General features: G+C 34.1%; 1 protein-coding gene across 2 annotated transcripts in view; it reads right to left on the bottom strand.

Moving 5' to 3' along the window:
* AGPS (alkylglycerone phosphate synthase) overlaps nt 1-20,833 on the bottom strand; it is a 149,948-nt gene that overhangs the window by 96,216 nt on the left and 32,899 nt on the right. For both annotated transcript variants that reach the window (XM_032356040.1, XM_032356041.1), the window contains 5 exons: nt 20,104-20,193; nt 7,126-7,216; nt 4,881-5,001; nt 4,711-4,785; nt 267-338 (listed from right to left, as the gene is read on the bottom strand). In XM_032356040.1, coding sequence (XP_032211931.1) covers nt 267-338; nt 4,711-4,785; nt 4,881-5,001; nt 7,126-7,216; nt 20,104-20,193 — 449 coding nt within the window. The remainder of the gene's footprint in view (nt 1-266; nt 339-4,710; nt 4,786-4,880; nt 5,002-7,125; nt 7,217-20,103; nt 20,194-20,833) is intronic.

The following is a 20,833-nucleotide window of genomic DNA, read 5'->3' as shown; positions in this document are numbered from 1 at the left end:
TGGGAACATTTTCTTATTTAAGCATTAAGTCACAGTGTGAATTGGGATCTATATGGCAAAGAACCCATGAACACATATTTCTAACAGTTTAGGTGATAGATCTACTCAAAAATGAGCATAAAAATTTTTTTCAGAATAATCATATCATAATTACAAGAATGTTTGCTTTCAATGGGATGATACCAATATTTAGAATACAAATAATTTAAATAAAAATAAAAATAAACATATTTACCATATTAAAATTTAAAAGGCACAATACCTACCACCAATTGGTATGATACAAAGGTTATATTTGCACGCTAGATTCACAATCTTAACTACATCATCATGACATGCTGTTGAAGAAAAAAAAAAAGGAAAATGAATTAATCACAGGGATATGAACAAAACCTGGGTAACCCTGCAAAGTAAAGGTCCATGAAGTTCTTTAGTGTATAAACTTTTTCTTTCTTTATTCACTCATTAACACACATTAAACAGCTACATTAAAATAAAATGTTTACTATTTATCTTTTTAACTTTTTATTTTTAAATGATTTCATACTTATAAAAAGGTTGTAAAAAGGTACAAAGAAGTTTCTTCATCCAGCAGCCACAAATATTAACATCTTCTATTTTCAAATATCAAATCAAGCAATTTACTATTACACAATACTATTAACTAATACATAGGCCTTATTCAAATTTTGCCTATTGTTCCACTAATGTCCACTTTTCTGCACCAGCCAATCACACACTGTATCTAGTTGTCATGTTTCCTTACTCTTTATTTTTTTTTTGAAAGATTTTATTTATTTATCTGACAGAGAGAGAGAGAGAAAGTGTGCACAAGCAGTGGGAGCTACAGGCAGAGCAAGGAGCCTGATGAGAGGCTCAGTCCCAGGACCCTGGGATCTTGACCTGAACAGAAGGCAGACACTTAACTGACAAAGCCACCCAGTGACCTCTCCTTACTCTTATTTAATCTGAGAGAGTTCCTCAGTCTATTTTTAATTTTCATGGCCCTGACACTTTTGAAAAGCACTGGTCAGTTATAGCATAGAGTATCTGCCAATTTGGGTTTCTGCCTCATCATTATATTCAGGTTACACATCTCGGCAGGAATTCCACAGAAGTGATATTGTGCCTTTCTTACTGAGTAACATCTGGAGGCACATGATATAGACAGGTCTCATTTCTGGTAATGTTAACTTTCATCCTTTGGTTATAAAGTATCAGCTAGGTTTTTCCACTATAAGAAGACTATAATTAATAAGTATCTTGTGGGGAGATAGTTACTCTATATAAATACGTTTCTCATCATACTTTCACCCACTAATTTTTGCAGCCGTTGATTCTCTACTGTTTTTTAAGCAATTTTTAAAATGCTATACATAATGTACTATGTATATTCCTTTCTATTGTACTCAACTAAAGAGTACTTTTTATCAGAGTAAAAGTTATATGAGTAACAAAAACCTGACAACAGAAGATCTTAGATACAAGACACAAGATTCTAAACCTCAATTTGAGTAGCAATAGAGCATTAAGTCAAGGACCAACATGGCAAAGAAACTATCTGAGAAAGATAAATCTTTCTCCATTTAATATGGCATGGCAAAGAAGAGAAAAAGACTTGACGTAAGGAAACAATGCAAAACTCAAGTATTACCTGCTAAGAGCTTGAAAGGGAAATTAAGGATGTAAAACATACAAGTGAATATCCATTAATGAAAGTAAAAATATTGTTCGATAAGATTTATCATTTCTGAGGTTTGTTTAAAACTAGGAATATGTCATTTGAGTCATTCCAATTTTTTTTAAGATTTTATTTATTTATTTGACAGAGATCATAAGTAGGCAGAGAGGCAGGCAGAGAGAGGGGGAGAAGAAGGCTCCCTGCTGAGCAGAGAGCCCAATGTGGGGCTCGATCCAAGGACCCTGGGAATCATGACCTGAGCCAAGGGCAGAGGCTTTAACCCACTGAGCCACTCAGGCGCCCTGCCAATTTTTTAAAAATATTTTATTTATTTATTTAACAGAGAGAGAGAGAGAGAGAGAGATTACAAGTAGGCAGAGAGGCAGGCGGGGGTGGCGGGGGGAAGCAGGCACACCGCCAAGCAGAGAGCCCGATGCGGGGCTCGATCCCAGGACCCTGAGATCATGACCTGAGCTGAAGACAGAGGCTTTAACCCACTGAGCCACCCAGGCGCCCCGTGTCATTCCAATTTTTAATAAAAATCCACTTTAAGTTTTCAGATTAAGCTTATAAAAATTACTATGTTTGGTAAAATTTTTTACTAAGTGGAATACCAGTTGATTAATAACTAATAAAATACCCAAACAAAAATCCTTCAACAAGACGAAACTACTTCTAGGACTGTCACCTAATCAGAAGCTTTCTTTGACCACGCTATCTGACATAGCACTCCCTCATCCCACTGCTCACCTATACAGCTCTCTATTTTCCTACTGTGCCTTTTCTTCACAGCACTTATCCCCACTCAATACATTATACATTCATTTCTCTTTTTCCTGTCTCCTTCCTCACTAAATTGCATGGAACCTAAGAACAGATTTTGTTGTTCACAGCTCATCCTTAATACCTGGAACAGTTCCTAGCACATATTTTCACAGGCCTAAAGTTTTGGTATTTAGACAGTTAAAAATACTGCATAAATACTAAGTTTAATAAGTGAAATGATTTAAAAATATGTAATTGTTAAGGGAGACTTTATTTTTATAAGCATACTTAGCCACAGACAACATAAATGAGTAACTATCTGTCCAAACTAAGTGAAAGGCAGAGATATTCACACTGTGTTAAGGGTCACAATGGTGACAAATCCTGGTTTAAGGATGAGTCCAAATCAGAAAAATTACATATATTACAAGTTCTTATGCTTAGACAAGCCCTAGACATCCTATTAAAGCAAATATACAATTCAGATTCAAATTATAGCCAGACTTAAAGACATCCACAAGGATAGATCTCCTAGGTATGTGTATCAATATGGGGAGTGTGTGTGTGTGTGTGTGTGTGTTCAAACTGTAGGATAAGATAGCCCCTCCACTCTGTGGCATACCACACTGTCTCAAAACTTGCCCTCATTCAAAGAAAAAACCCAAACTTTATCACCAACAGAAAATTTACATTAAAGTTAAATAAAGGCCTCAGAGAACTTGTTGAGAGGGGAACTACTTCTGAGAAGTCATTATACCGAAAGATTCAACAGAATAAAATTATAAACTTACTTTAGGCATCTTTATACTATTTATAGAGATTCCTGAGGTACGGAACATGATGGTAAAGAGAATATTTTAGAAAAACTAATCTCTCAAGAGTATATGGGACAGTTGGAGGGAACAAGAAACTTTAAGCATGAGAAAGAACCTCACAGGCTATTAAGAAAAATCCAGCTATGCGTTGATAAGGGCCTGATTTGAAAACTGATACAGAAAAAAATAAAAAGGACAACGTTTTAAGGGAACTGCCAAATGGGACAGATTTCACAGAACAAAGAAAACTTTTATGCAACAATAGACTAAATTATTTCCTAAATCTGGATTTTTTGAAATATTTGTATTTCCTAAAGCAAGACCGACATTTTCATTATGGTAATTTCTCAGTATTTTAATAGTCAGACACACGAAGAAAATACCTAGAAGGCATGCTTGAAAGTTCTACTCAAGATATATCATCAAAAGATAGTCTTCCTATGGAAAATGAAAACAGGTAACTTTTGCTTTCATTTTTTCCAGTAAAAAAACGGAAATAAATCCTCCCCAAATCTTGGTAAAGAAGTAGCCTAAAGCTACTAAAAGAATACTGGGAGAATATATACCATAAGTATCAAGACAGTAATTTAATCTCAGCTACACATGCTCTTGGATTTTCCTCCTATGTATGTCACCTCCCTCCTACCTCTATATTAAAGTATGATTTTCTCCTTCAGATACTCCCTGTAAAGTAAAAGGATCACATCTAAAAACAGATGAGCCAACTTCTGAAAAATAAAATACTCCATCTACTCCTTTAATAGAATCTAAAGAGGAAAAAGGACCAGACCACTAGAACTTTTTTTTTAATGGTAATTATGGACAGTAAGGTACACTATACCAATTCTGCTTTAAATTTTCTACTAAGAGATAGATATAAAAATCATATAAATATACTGACTGTCTAATCATCAGCAAGAGCAAAATAACAACATAAACCTCATCTATCCTCTTTCTCAAGCCAAAATCATGAATGATATTAATTTTTCAGAATTTAATTATTTATATCAAAGACAACGGGTATCTTAAACAATTTGTTTCACCATTTGGACATAATGCTTTTTAGGCCACAAGCTGATATCAACTAATTACTACAACAAATTTGCAGGAATTAAGAGTTAAGAGTTTCTCTACCTCTGAATATATCATTGATCGAAACTAATTTCATTAAGCTTTCAAACTAACCAGAAATAGATTTTTTTAACTGAACTCCAAATATGATATTAACATTTAAAATGAAAACTTAATCATCAGCAAAATCAGTCATGAAAACCAATAGTTTAGGATGCTCAGATCAAGAAAGAATTATATGACTTTTGGTAAACTTTAAAAGTACAGCTACCTGTACTTTTTACAACTCCTATGTTCAAAAGTATGTATTTCCAATACTAAATTTACTTAAGATTTCACAATACTAAATTAATGACACAAAGAAAAGAAAGAACTTACTTGGCCATAAAACTATATCAGGAATTCGCTGAAACATTCCTTCCCTGAGCAAAAATATCTCATGAAGACAATGACCTGTTTTGCAATTTAAAAAAGAATATGTAAAAACATCTTAAATTATAGGAAATTTTAAAATTAAAATCAAATAGTGCTTCTATAAGGTTGCTTACCATGAGCTCTAAATACTCGATCATCTGCTTCTTGTGAATATGAAATATTAGTCTCTTTAAGGTCACGAAGAAAATCTTCATTTACAATAGAAGGAGGTGTATCACTAGGGTTTAAGGATGCCTAGAAAATAAAATTGGTTTCTTTGACTTATTTCTAGAAAATAAATTCTGAATATCTGGTTAGGAGAGCGATCATAACATGTAAATTTTTAATATCCAAATTGAGACAAAAGCATGAGAAAATACCAAGTAACACATATGGAAACCAATTCTGACAATAACAAATTATAAATGGTCCAGTTAATCACATTCTGTAACATAAGTTATAGAAGCCATATGTTTCCTCTTTTGCGTCTATGCCCCACTTTCTCATTGTTTCTTAAGACGGCAATCAAGAACAGAGAAGATAGCAAAGTCTCCAATCTCTCATTTTAGATCAAGGAAACTGGGGAAAAGCTAACTTTTTTCATCATCTACATTTTCACCTGTAGATAAAATTTACCATTTCTCATAGTTCAATTATTATTTTAAAATGATCAGTAAGAAACCTCATAATAAGTAACAGGTCCATTTTCACAGAACTGCTTTAAAACTTGTAACATTATAATTTGATACTTAATTTCAACTAAGAGGTAAGCTGGGGAAAAAAATCTTTAACTTAAAAGCTATGCAACAGGGGGGAAGTCACAACTTTTCTGGACCCTGGCTTCTTCACCTATTAAATGAGATTATCACCACTAAATTTATACAGCTACCATAAAGAAGAAAGGTTAAATGTCGTAACTTTTTATGAAAAGCATCAAAAACCTGCCGACCATATATGTAGGCAGCCTCTTCTTATTTGTAAGAAGAGGCTGACCAAATCAAACTTGCTATTAAAAATAAAAAGAAAAAGAAAAGAAAGAGCTATGCTATAGTATTTGGAAAAAAAAATATGAATGTGTAAAAATATATATATGATATTTACATACTGTTAGTATCTTATTAAAGGGTCTGCATTTAATATTCAATTATATGAGAAATATTTATTGAGTGTGTGTTATATACTTGGCAATGTTCTAGGCCTTGGGGATACAGCAGTGAGATAATCAGGTAAAAAAATCTTGACCTCAAGGAATTTATGCTATGGTGAAAAGAAATGTCCATAAGGACCCCAACAAAACATACATATTACTATTTTGTTGTTAAAAATTGAAAAGGGCTCAAAATCAGAAAAAAATGCATGTAAAACCAGTGACATTTCTGAATATGGTATACAGATTGCATCAATGTCAAAAAAAAGTAACTACAAATAGTCAAAAGAAATAATTAGGGAAATAAAAAAAAAGATCTTTTAAGAAAAGTTGAAAGAATTTGGTTTAGGAGGAGTAAAAATTAGCTGTTAACATAATTTACTTAGTAGAATAAAATGTAACTGTGGATTTAGAAATAAATCAAACAAGCAGTAGCTGAATGTTTTAAGTCCTTGAAAACATGTTGGATACAGTAGAGAATATAGTATAAGCCACAGTCCCTGAACTTACAGAACTTATATCCAGTTAGAGGGACATGAAGAATACCATACCATAGCAAATAATAAATAATAAAAACCATAAAGAAATGCTATTTTGTTAGTTTGATATGAATACAGTTTAAAGTTTTTTAACCCTAGCTTAAGAAAAGTGAAACTACATGCACTAAAATTATCACTCACATCTTAATCAAATTTTTATTTTTTCATAAGTCTTCTAATATTCTAAATGTTTTGATATTAAATGTAAAATTACATTTACTTCAAATTATTCTGTATTAATCCTGGATTACTGTCAGTTCATTAAATATGCTAAAATTAATAGCAACTTATAATATTTTTATAACAGTCCTACCATAGAATTAGTTCATGTGCATTTTACTACCACCCTATGAAAAGCAGAATGGACAGTTACTGCTCTCATTTCTCAAATTAGCATAACTAAGGCTCAGAGAAGATAAAAAGTTTACCAGACAAATCTCAGATAAATTTTGAGATTGGGATCCAGATCTGTGATGCTGAAAAGTCATCCCTAGAAAACCTAGCAAGGCCAATAAAACCAGTAAACTTTTTAACAAAAAAAAAAAAAAAAAAAAATTACAACAAATGCATTAAAGCAATTATAACAAATTACAAAGATAAATCTAACTGATTTGGGATTAAACACATGTCCATGCACACACAGACACACCCACACAGACTTAAGCATACCAGTCATCATTCTTATTTGCTTACTTTAGAGGTAGTTTTATGCTCCAGATTTACTCCAAGGGTATTTTGGATCCAGTCTTTAAAAGTTGGTAAAATCATACCACTAAGAGGGTACCTAAGATTACAAAGAAGATAAAACATTAGAGTAAAGGATCTTCATTTAAATTCAAATCTTCGCTTTGGCTTCTAGTAATGGTCAAGTTGTTCCTATTAAAACAACACCCTCTCCCCAACATATAGCTATAAACTCTGGACAAAAACAAAAACAAAACACAACTCTGAAGGCAGACAAAAGCAGGCAATAATAGAGGGTAGGGGGTGTGATACACTTAGAAAAAGTAAACAGCGTTATGTAAGTTTCCGAGTTTTTTTTATTTTTAATACAGGTTTTAGAATGAGGGACAGCCCAGCTGGTACCAAAAACAGAAAAAAAAATACAGAAAATCTACTGTCTTCCTGCCTTGAAAAACCAGAAGGCAGTATTTGCAGTGAACACAACAGCTGGGAAGAATCTCAGAAATCACAGAAAAGGAGAGAGTCATTGAGTGATGTATGTATAAACTCTGTCCAAATGCTTAGCTGACCTTGAATTACACACATATAGAGCCAACTTGAAGCAGCCCAACTAAGCTTAAAAGAACTCAGTTGCTCACCACCACAGAGGGAAATGGGAATTTGAGAATAGTCAAGTTAATTACTTGATGTTAAAAAAATAAATAAAACCCCTTCAGAAGAACATAACAGAATACAGGGTTTCTACCACAGACTATTTACATTGTCCAAGATGCACTCCAAAATTACTAGACACAAACAAACAAAAAACTGTAATCCAAAATCAAGAGAAAGGGCAATAAATAGGGACTGACCCTAAGAAGAACTAAGACACTGGAAGTAGCACACAATCATTTTTAAAATGGCTATAACTATGTTAAAGAACAAATGGGAAACTATGTTTCCAGTGAGAATGAAAAAATCTGAGCAGAGAAACAGAAACTATAAAAAGGAAAAAAACAGAAATTCTATATTTAGAACTTTTAAAAATTCATTGAAAGAACAGAAGGGCAGACTGGAGATGCCTGTAAATGTACAGATAAAGTAAAGCATAAAGTAAAGTAAAGTAAAATGTACAGATGTTTTATTAACATATACAATCCGAAGGGCAGAGAAAAAGATTGAAAAAATAAACAGCTTCAAAAACCTATGGAACAGGGGCACCTGGGTGGCTCAGTGGTTTAAGCTAATGCTTTCGGTTCGGGTCATGATCTCAGGGTCCTGGGATCGAGTCCCACATGGGCTCTCTGCTCGGCGGGGAGCCTGCTTCCCTCTCACTCTCTGCCTGCCTCTCTGCCTATTTGTGATCTCTGTCAAATAAATAAATAAAATCTTTAAAAAAATAAGTCAAGCAGAGAGAGTCAATTATCATATGGTTTCACTTATTTGTGGAGCATAACAAATAGCATGGAGGACATGGGGACTTAGAGTGGAGAAGGGAGTTGGGGGAAATTGGAAGGGGAGGTGAACCATGAGAGACTATGGACTCTGAAAAACAATCTGAGGGTTTTGAAGGGATGGGGGGTGGGAGGTTGGGGTACCAGGTGGTGGGTATTATAGAGGGCACGGATTGCATGGAGCACAGGGTGTGGTGCAAAAATAATGAATACTGTTATGCTGGAAATAAATAAAAAAAATTAAAAAAATTACCAGAAAAAAAAAAAAAACAAACCTATGGAACAATTGCAAAAGACATATATATATATTATACAACATACACATAGAGTCCCAAGAAAAAGGAAAAAAAAAAGAGGGAAATAGAGTAAAACTATTGGAAGAAATAATGGCAAAAAGTTTCCAAATTTGATGAAAAATATACATTTACAAATTCAAGAAGGCCAGAAGACACTAAGAAAATAAATGCAAAGAAACTCACACTACGCACATCATAGTCAAACTACAATTTAAAAGAAAGAGAAAAAGAGGGAGAAAGAAAATGTTAAAAAGCATCTATAGAAAAATGACACATTACATACAATATAGTAACAATAAAAATTACGATCAGCTTCTCATCAGAAACAATGAAGTCCAGGAAAAAACTGAACATTTAAAAAAATATATTTATTTATTTATTTATTTGACAGACAGAAATCACAAGTAGGCAGAGAGGCAGACAGAGAGAGGGGAGGAAGCAGGCTCCCCGCTGAGCAAAGAGCCCAATGTGGGGCTCTATACCAGGACCCTGAGATCATGACCTGAGCCGAAGGCAGAGGCTTTAACCCACTAAGCCACCCAGGGGCCCCAAAAAACTGAACATTCTTAAAGTGCTGAAAGAAAAAGAATTTCAACCTAGAATTCTGTATCTGGTGAAAATATACTTCAAAAATAAAAGTTAACTCGGGACACCTGGGTGGCTCAGTTGGTTAAGCCACTGCCTTTGGCTCAGGTCACGATCCCAGAGTCCTGGGATCAAGTTCCACATCGGGTTCCTTGCCCAGCAGGGAGCCTGCTTCTCTCTCCTCTGCCTGCCTCTCTGCCTGCTTGTGCACTCTCTCGTGCTCTCTCTCTCTCTCTCTCTCTGACAAATAAAATCTTTAAAAAAGTAAAATAAAATAAAAGTTAACTAAGACATTTTTGGATGAAAACCGAGAGAACCTGGTGCCAGCCGACCTATACTACAAGGAATGGTAAAGTGATTCCTATAGGCTGAATGGAAATACAACACTTAATATAAACTGAAATCTTCAAGACAGACTAAGTAACAGAAAGTAAATAAGTGGGTAAACAAAATGACTTTTTTCTTAATTTCTGTCCAATATTTATGGCTTCTAAAAATTCTATCATGGAACTAGAGGATATTATGCTAAATGAAATAAGTCAATCAGAGAAAGACTATTATATGCTCTCACTCATATGTGGAATTTAATAAAACAGAGGGTCATAGGGGAAGAGAGGAAAAAATAAAACGAAACAAGAAAGGGAGACAAACCATAAGAGACTCTTAACCACAGGAAATAAACTGAGGGTTGCTGGAGGGGAGGGGGGCAGAGGGATGGGGTAACTGGGTGATGGACATTAAGAAGGGCAGGTGACACAATAAGCACTGGGTATTACATAAGACTGATTAATGACAGACCTGTACCTCTAAAACTAATAATATATTATATGTTAATTAATAAATTAGAATAACAAATAAATATTAAAAATAGCCCCCAAACCCAAATTCTATCACTGTGTCATAGAATTTATGATGTGACAACTATAAAAAGAATACAGAATGGCAAATAAACCTACAGATTTCAAAGACACTTAGATTTTTACATGAAGTTGTAAAAGAAATTTAAAACACACAAGAGTTCTATAGAGTAGGAACAGTATGGAAAAAACTAGATTTGCTACTCAGATTTCACTTCCTACATTTTCCATACCAATCCTTAAATAGTTTATATGAAATATGAACATTATTTTATATACACAAGAAATCCTAAATTTTATATATATATTAAAATCTTAGGACTATTATATATTTTTTATATATTATATTATAAATATATATATATATATATATATATATATACACTGATGCAGAAAACTCAAGTGCTTTGAAATACAGCTTTTCAGTTTTGGAAATACTTGTCAGAGGTGGCAAAATATTAAACAGCAGTAAGTGCTAAAAATAAAGACATAAAATAAGTATCCTACCCTAGATTAGTGTAGTCAAGAAGGCTGATAGGCAAAAAATAATGACCCAGTGTGTTATAACAGCACTAATATAATAGCTCTCTGAAAAGACCAAAACAACATTTTACAATGTGTATTTTGAAACAGTACTTTAAACTTTTTACTTAAACACATACTATGTGTCATGTGCCAGGCATTGTTCTAAGTGTTTTATGTATATTAACTTATAATGTTATGAGGTTTGTGCTATTATCCCTATTTTATAGATGAGGAAGGCAACAGAAATTAACTTAGGGTGTGAACTCAAGTTCTTAACTTAACTTAAGTAACTTAATCAAGGTTACACAGGTAGTAAATTACAAAACCAGGATCTGAATCAGGTAAGGCTTCAGTCTGTGCTTTTAACCATTACATGATGCTGCCTTTAGTTTGATTCTTCCCTTACCACCATTCCAAGTGAGATCATTATTCTAAAATTCTTTATGAATGATACTTATAAAATCATGGTACTTACATTCAGTAAATTTTTTTCACTACAATGTTCTCACAACTTCTCTACTCCGCCAATAAAATGATGATGGAACAGCCAAGTAACCTATATTATAGCTGCATTATTTTTGTTTGATTTTATAAATATTTTACCTATATGTAAATGTATGTACAACATACACTCAAAAATACACACAAATAAGTCTGGAGCTGAATGAATTTTTACAAAGTAAACCTCCCATGTAATCACCATTCAGATCCAAAAACAGAACACTTACCGGTACCCCAGAAACATTCCCCTTCATGCACTTTCCAGGCACACCACCTTCCCTCACACCAAAGGAACCACTATCCTGTTATAATTACAGAGTAATTTTGACTGTTTCAGTACTTTACATAAATGAACTCGCATAAAATGCATTCTTCTGTGTTAGCCCTCTTTTGCTCCAATACTGTATTTGTGAGATTTATCTTTTTTGATACATCTTGTTAACATTCATTCATTTCCATGGCTTAATTCCACTGTGTGAGTATGACACAGTTTCTTTATCCACTGTATTGTTGATAAACAACAGTGTTATTTAGTTTTTGGTGCATGCAGGGACATTCCTGAACTTGTTTTCTCAAGAATGTATCACGTTTTTCTGACAGGTATATAACTAGAGTGGAACTTCCAGGCCATACTCTATGTATATGTTCAACTTTAGTAGATACTGGTAGATAAGTTTTCCAACATGTTTACCACTAACAGTGCAATATGGACTTATTCCACAGCCTTCCCACACTTGTTGCTGGGAATGAGAAACACTCTACTGGTAATCTATTAACCATTTTAGTTTGAATTTCACTGGTTACATATGGGTTTGAGTTTCTATCCAAATGGATAATAGATACATGAATATTGTTTTCAATACCAGTTTATCTTTTGCTCATTTTCCTATTGGGTTACTATTGTTTTCTCATCGATATATAAGAATTATTTATATATTCTGAAATCAAAGATGTATGTATTAAATATTTTCTTCTGCTTTATAACTTGCCTTTCATTCTCTTAGTGGAGTCTTTCAAAGAAAATAAGTTTTATATTTTGGTATTATCTAAATGATTCATTTTTTTCTTCCGTTATTAAAGTTAACACTTTTTGTTCTCTACTTTTTGACAACCTCAAATTCAGAAAAACATTCTGCATATTCTCCTAGCAATTTTACAGTTTTAGCCTCTACATTTAGGTCTACAGTCTATCTGGAATTGATCTCTGTAGCTGACATGAAGTAACATCAAAATTAATTTTTTCCAAGATGATAATTTAAATGGATCTACAGCAATCTTTATTTCTTGCGCGCGTGCGCGCGTGTGTGTGTATTTAAATGGAGAAAAGAAGAAATACTCTAGTACTCACTACCCATTCAGATCAAAAAACAATTTAAAAAATAATAATTAAACGTGGGCACCTGGGTGGCTCAGTGGGTTAACGCCTCTGCCTGTGGCTCAGGTCATGATCCCAGGGTCCTGGGATCGAGCCCTGCATCAGGCTCTCTGCTCAGCAGTGAGCCTGCTTCCCTCTCTCTCTGCCTTCCTCTCTGCCTACTTGCGATCTCTCTCGCTGTCAAATAAATAAATAAAATCTTTAAAAATAAATAAATAAATAAATAAAATAATGATTGAATACTGACAATGAATCAGAATAAACAATAAACTGGTTTTAACATCGATGTGAAGCAAGTTATTTAAAAAGTTCAAAGTATAAAAAGCTCAAAGTATAATAATATAAAGTTATTTAAAAAGTTCAAAGTATAAATATAAAGCTGTTTGCTCAAAAGGTTATTTCCCACTCATTTCATCAGAACTTGAGTACCTACAAAGCATTTAGCAACTAGCTTCAAAAGATTACTTTGATATCACAAAGAATTTTAAAGAGGCAGTAGGTAATATATAAACTCTGTTCAAAATTAAATATATGTTTATAATAATGCAGAATTCAACACGTAAAAAGCTGGTATCAGGCCCCATCCAAAGGAATGCTTAATTGAAAGTGACAAAAAGCACTCATTTTGTCACATAATTTTAACAGTTACACAGCAAGGGTTGAGTGGGTGTCACTCCTCATGTTAACTTCAAATTATACAACAAAAATTCTATCTAAAATTGTCAAATCAGTCTTTACATAAACATTAACAAAACAAAAATGACAGAGAAAGGAAAAAACATGAAGAACACATGTGTTTTAATCAAACCAGTAACTTTGGGGTTTTTTAAAAGATTTTATTTATTTATTTGAAGAGAGAGAGATCACAAGTAGGCAGAGAGGCAGGCAGAGAGAGGGGGAAGCAGGCTCCCCCCACTGAGCAAAGAGCCTGACGCTGGGCTCGGTCCCAGGACCCTGAGACCATGACCTGAGCTGAAGGCAGAGGCTGACCCACCCAGGCACCCCTGCCAGTTTCTTTACGTTAAAAAAAAAAAAAAAAAAAATCACAAATGCTAAAAATCAAACAGAAATGGTGTGTTTGAAGTACTATATCATAATACCTTTTTCATAAATCTAAAGAAATTGAAATGAGGGGTGCCTGGGTGGCTCAGTGGTTAAAACTCTGCCTTCGGCTCAGGTCATGACCTCAGGGTCCTGGGATAGAGCCCCAAATCAGGCTTTCTGTTCAGCAGGAAGCCTGCTCCCCGCCCCCTCTCTCCCTGCCTCTATGCCTATTTGTGACCTTTATCAAATAAATAAATAAAATCTTAAAAAAAAAAAAAGGAAATTGAAATGAAAGAGAATATGGGGCTCATAGCTAAAACAATGACAGTCATTCAACATAAAATCTTCTTCATTTCAACTGAGGTAAAGTACAAATTCTGGAAAGCTGGTTGTTAACAGATATGCCACTGTATGTTAGTAATGTCCTACCAAAAGACCAATTTGGAACTATTAGGTTTTAATGCTGGGTCTTTAAGATGTTAAATGTACAATTAATTTGGGTCTCCATAAAATATATTAGACCCTTGATATTCATGACAGAATCATATTCAGACCTTTGTGAATCCCTTAATTCACAAATAACATTATCCATAAAATAAAAAAGTGACCACCTTCAAGATACTTGAATTAATAGATATAGAGTTGGTGTTACTGCCATGTGTAAAATTTAAAATTACATTCTACCATTAAGACAAACACAATATATTTTCACAATCTGAATGCACAGTATTTTGGACTCTGAAGAAGTTATCTTGTGAGGCAGAATATTTGATTTAAGATTTGCTCCACTATCAGGGTGCTGGGGTGGCTAAATTGATTAAGCATCTGCCTTCAGCTCAGGTCATGATCTCAGGGTCCTGGGATTGAGCCCTGCTCCTGCTCAGCAAGGAGCCTGCTTCTCCATCTTCCTCTGCCCCACCCCCACTCAAATAAATAAAATCTTTAAGAAAAAAGAAAAACTGTTTCTTTAAAAAAAAAAAAAGAGAGAGACTATGCTCCATCATCTACAATTCTGCACAAAACATATGGTTCAAAAAGTCATGTCAGAATATAAACCTTTCAACTGTACTTTTTCTTGCATCTAATGCCCTGGGATTTGAAAAACAGTAAAGGAAGCCTGACTCAATAATCATAAAGCCTAGCATGTTGCCAAACATTCCAAAAATCTCATAAAATATCATGAAGTAAAAATGAAAACTTTGAAGTCAAAGAAGTAAATTAACTGAAAAGAAACATTTTAAGAAAAGTTAAAGGAATAAGAGGTTTTTAATTTAAGAAATAGCCAGGTAATAACTTGCTTATTACATTACAGTAAAATAATTTAGATTTACATTCAAAACTATAAACAAGCATTTAACACTTGTAAGACTGTACTGAGTATTGCAGGACACAAAGACTTGGTATTACAGCTTCTGTTCTTAAGAAACTTACAACCTAAAAGAAGGAAGGCAGGAAAAAAGAAAAAAAGAAAGAAAGAAGAGAAAAGAAAAGAAGAGAAGAGAAGAAAAAAGGAAAGGAGAGGAAGGAAGGAGGGATAAAATTAATTTACAACTTAGTTTACTCAAAGCTACAAAGACACTTGATTGATGAATATATGGGTAAGAAACATGCAACTTTTGCCAGAAATATGGTAAGAGGAAAGCCAGGTACCTATATCAATTATTGAAACAGGTGACTCCCGAATGGATCTTTAATCACGACTGAAGAGGAGTTTGAGAATTTTAAGGAATGGTTCATATTGTAAATACAAAGTGAGATCAACTCTCCACCTCCCATCAGGACAGAATTAACAATAATGTAGAAGATACAGAACCAGGGGAAGCATTCAAGACCAAAGAAATCACTATGTAGAAAGAAAATCCTGTGACCATAAATATCCAAGAAGGAGGTGAACATCAGGTTTTACTGTGACTAAAGACAAAGCACTCTTACTCTGTGCCTGTACACAGAGGCAGCAAGATAGTAGTAGGCATGACCTCCATCCTCAGAGTGAGTTCCGTAATAACTGCTAAGCAATTTAAAAATCTTTTTATAATCAGACAAACTTTAATGAAAAATTATGTCACTGAAAATAGAAAGTACATAAACCCCAACAAATTCTCTCCATTTAAAGCACTAACCTTTGCTTTGTAAGCACCAATTAATATTTAATACCTTTAAAGTCAATGAATAATGACACTTTCCAAAAATTTTAGTTTGTAGAAAAATGTAGCATTAGCTCTGACAATACGTACTGCCTTCCGCTGTTTAAACCCAGGAGGACTTACTTCATCTATAGCTAGAAGGAGTAAGAATGGCAAATTAATAAATCTAAGGATTTATAACCTGACAAATTGTAAGTATTTTCAGAAGATAAGACTGTTCAGGAAAAAACTTCTGATTTTTCCCAAAGATCTGTAACAGTTTGTAATAACTGCTTTTAATTTAACGGCTGGAGTGCTTGCTTCGACAGCATATCATATACTAATTTAATGGCTGGGTTTGAAATGTTAATGCTACCCTCCCCATAATATACACACTCAAACACATTTGCTTAATAAAAATTTCTTACCTGTTCAATGTCTTTGGATCGGAAATAAGGGAATCCCCATAAATTTTCACTGACAACCCTTGGTTGCCAGCACCCAAGTATTCCCCTTTTTTCCCAGCTCTGTTTTAGATCTTTCTTAGGATATTTTATTCATGTTTTCTATACAGTTATACAGAACAAATGGTCTGTAATTTGTCCAGTCTTCTACAAAGCCAGAATAAAAAGTCTTTATGAAGAATTTCAAAAATTGTCCTCAGTCTACTATTATTACTACAAAAGGTGAATTAATACGGCCTAATCAGTGTTTTCTTGTAACTCATCCTTTCTAGTCATTCTCTCTTTTAAGAATATCACAACCTCCTTTTGCGTCTGCAACGTGCCCTTCAGTAGAAAAATAGGAATTTCTCTCATAGGGTAATTTTTTACAATATGACTAACTCTGCTGTGCTAGTGTATAGCAGATAGAAGGCTACCATAAAGTGCTCTCAGAGTTTGGAGAGAAAACAAGATCAATGCAATAGATGAATATGGTTATCTACAAAAGCACAGTACAACAGAAATAGCACAAGAACAAAGCTTAAAAACACTTGGGTTTTAATCCCAGTTTCCTGCTGAGCAAGTGACCTCAAATAAGCTATCTAACCTCTCTCATCCTCAATCTCTTAATTCTTTTTAAGAAAATACCACTACCCATCTTAAAGTTATTTTAAGATAATTCAGCAGGCACTCAATTAAATAATAGCTATTATTGCCTTAAAGAATGTTTAATGTTTTCTGATAAAAACCAGAGAAATCCCTAGGAGGCTAGACTAAATTTACACAAAGCTATGATCCAATTCAGTCCGGTTTATTATCCTGTCTATGACAAGGTAATGGTACTTCTGGAAGCACTAAATTGGGAACTGAATATTATTTATTGGTATTAGTTATTAAATAGTTTATGTAGAAGATATTTAATCCTAGAGCATTTAAATCCCATTTCTGTATTTGGAGAATTGCCTTCTAGGTGAGTCTTAGTGAGAAGCCAACGCTACCTTCCATTAAAGCAAACGTGCCCAAAATCTGCATTACGGGTTTCCCTTGTAGGCTCTGCCAGTCAGATGCACCCCATTCCCTTTCCTTTTTTCCCACTGGACCTGATTCAGGAGATAATGCAAAGAAATGAAGGCTTTAAGGAACTAATTCTGGTTAGAATGGCAGAAGCAGCAATCTTCCAAAGTCAGAAGTCAAACAAATACATTCTCTGGTTCTATTACAACCTGGATAAAAAAGCTCTCTTAAGGCCACTGAATCCCCTTTACTCTGAACCTATGCTTTCCAAACAATAAATTTTACATTTTATATTCTATATATCTTAGTATCACGAAGGCCTCTATACATGGAAAACGGAATAATCTAAACATTAATGAATACACCGGGGTTCTAATGTTTTTCCTGACTATATCATGAGTGTGGCACATGTGTCAGACCTCCACAACCTGATCCGCTCTGTGAAAACTGATAAATCAAGCGCCAGAACACCTGCAATAAGAACGAGCTTCTGAATCCATGGCACTAGTAAAATACAATTACTTGTGATATTTTCTGTGACTGATCATTCACTTCACACACACAGACTTCCAACACAAACCACTAACTAGCCTACAGTGCTCCACACAAGTCAGAAGGTGTCTAATGCTTTCAGTGGCACCATGCACAAGTGACAATTTGTCCTCTCTCATAAAATAAAGATGCCATATTTTCTAGGTCCAAAGAGAGAAAGAAATGAAGACGGTATCTGAGAGGAAAGGAAGTTGATCTTCTAAGTTCAGAAGATTTACTTTTCCCCCCAGGAGATTTTGCAAAGCCGTTTCCACACAGATAAGTTTTTCTACCATATTAGACACTATACCATTTAAAACACAAAACACTCAACATTTAGAACACTGGTAAATTTAATTTTAACCAGAAATTCCTTCTACCTGATTTACACAATTTCTCAACTAAGCCTCCACCAACATGCTGCCCACTCAACACTTAAAGAGAGGAATGAGAATACAGATATTTATTTCTCCTATTAAAAACAAATGTCAAACGCACATTTCATACCTTGATTAAAATTAGTCCCTAATTACTAGTCCTGAGGTTTTGTTTCAGGTACAAAGTATGTTTAAGTCAGAAAACGGAAATGATTATGTTGCAAAGAAAGAGAATTTCTCCAAAGGAATAAAAGTTTTTCTGCTGATATTTCAATATATCAACATACCAAAAATATTAACCTAACCATATTAACGCCCAACAGATATTAAGTCAAAGCACAATACTGGAACAGATTCGAAATATATCTGATCCAAGTTTTTATCTACCCTCAATTTTTTATTTATAGAGCTAGCATTCAAATATTACGCATTTGTACTCACTGTCCTTTCAAAAGTTAGCATCAAAATTCAATACACAAACCACCCAAAATACCAACTTTGGCAGGGTCAGTTCTTAAAATCAACTAAGAACTTACTTTACAATTCTGTCTGTATCTGGAACAATAACAATACAAATATTCTTCAGAATTCTTATCCACACATTACCAAAAATATTTCAGAAATGTCAAAGTTACCACACAAATGATTGCTCTTTCTTCATTATTTCTTCCCTAATGTATCTCAGAAAGCTAATTTTTTTTTTAAGATTTTATTTATTTATTTGACAGAGAGAGATCACAAGTAGGCAGAGAGGCAGGCAGAGAGAGAGAGGAGGAAGCAGACTCCCTGCTGAGCAGAGAGCCCGATGCAGGACTCGATCCCAGGACCCTGAGATCATGACCTGAGCCAAAGGCAGCGGCTTAACCCACTGAGCCACCCAGGTGCCCTCAGAAAGCTAATTTTAAAAATACTATTTATGGGGGCGCCTGGGTGGCTCAGTGGGTTAAGCCGCTGCCTTCGGCTCAGGTCATGATCTCAGGGTCCTGGGATTGAGTCCCGCATCGGGCTCTCTGCTCAGCAGAGAGCCTGCTTCCTCCTCTCTCTCTCTCTCTGCCTGCCTCTCTGCCTACTTGTGATCTCTCTCTCTGTCAAATAAATAAATAAATAAATAATCTTAAAAAAAAAATACTATTTATGGGGCACCTGGATGGCTCAACCAGTTAAGGGTCTGTCTTAGACTCAGGTCATGATCCCAGGAGCCTGGGAAGGCTCCCTGCTCAGTGGAGAGCCTGCTTCTCCCTCTCCCTCTGCCACCCCCCAAACCCCCCACACCACCGGTTTGTGCTCTCTGGCTCTATCTCTCTGTCAAATAAATGAATAAAATCTTTTAAAAAATTAAAAATTAAAATACTATTTATATTCACAAGACCTAAAATTGTTTACCTTCCATAATAACCCACACCCAAAAATAAATTCCCAGTCCTAAAAATGGAGTTACTTCAAACAAGTCAATGGCATGAGATCAGGTAGGAGGACGACGATAGGCGTTTTTGGATCCTGATTCAAACTATCTATAAAATGGCATATTTTAGATATCAGGAGAAATGTAGACTGGATAATCAGATATAAAATTTTTCTTATTTTGAGGAGTATGATATGACATTATTATGATTAGCGGATATTAGGTCCTTATATTTTTAAAGGAGACATATGTAAATATTTAAGTGACATGACAATGCCAGAATTTAAAATTCCACAGACAAAAGAAGGAGCAATTATGTCAAAATGTTGATAACTTTAAATGGAGGGAGGAGTCATTATATTACCCTCTCTAATTTTATTTATGTCTATTTAACATAATTATGTTTGCTATTTATGTTTAAAGTTTTTTATAGAAAGAAAGAGGGGGAGAAAAAGAACAAAAGAATAAAGCAACCAGTTACCTTTTCCCAGTTAACTCAACTTGGCCTTTCTTATTGAAGAAGAACTTGGAATCATTATATCCCCATCCATTCCATTTCATAACTTCTTGCCTAGTAATAATGAAAAAAAAATGTTAGACCTATGCTAAACATCTCATAACTGAACAAAATATCATTGATATTAACTTTCACAATCATTTAAAAGACCTTATTCCACTAATACTACATTGATTTAAATAGTATATCAAAATGTCTATATGTTAGTATTTTTAAATGCAGAATCACTCTGATGAGCAGCATCTGTTTCCCAAAGGGCAACAACTAAATTTAATGCATTCAAAGGAAAAGAAAAAAAAAAAAGGAATAAGAGAAAAATACAGAGTATGCATCAATTTGTATACCTTATTAGTTTACATTATAGGATGGCCTAAAAAATTTTGCAATTAAAATAAAACTTGAATAAGAAGCAAATTTTTGCCTATATTAGAAAAATCACAATTATTTATCTGCTATGATGAAGAAGACCAATTTAGAGAGTCAGTTCACTAGTAATGACACTCTTAGCAGAGACTTAATAAAATAGATTTAAAGATCTGAGAGCTGGGTTTACAAACATTCTGAATCCTCCAACTTCCACGTCACTACCAATTTCTATCTTGACCTACATATTAGCATAACAGTTAATGACTACACCAGTTTTTATTATTCCAAAACGATATGGTACCTTGAATTACCAAAATGCTAGTATTTC

This window comes from Mustela erminea, chromosome 8, assembly GCF_009829155.1.
Source record: "Mustela erminea isolate mMusErm1 chromosome 8, mMusErm1.Pri, whole genome shotgun sequence".
Classification (NCBI taxonomy): domain Eukaryota; kingdom Metazoa; phylum Chordata; class Mammalia; order Carnivora; family Mustelidae; genus Mustela; species Mustela erminea.
Note: the sequence above shows the minus strand (reverse complement) of the source record. Positions and strands in the feature narration are given on the sequence as shown.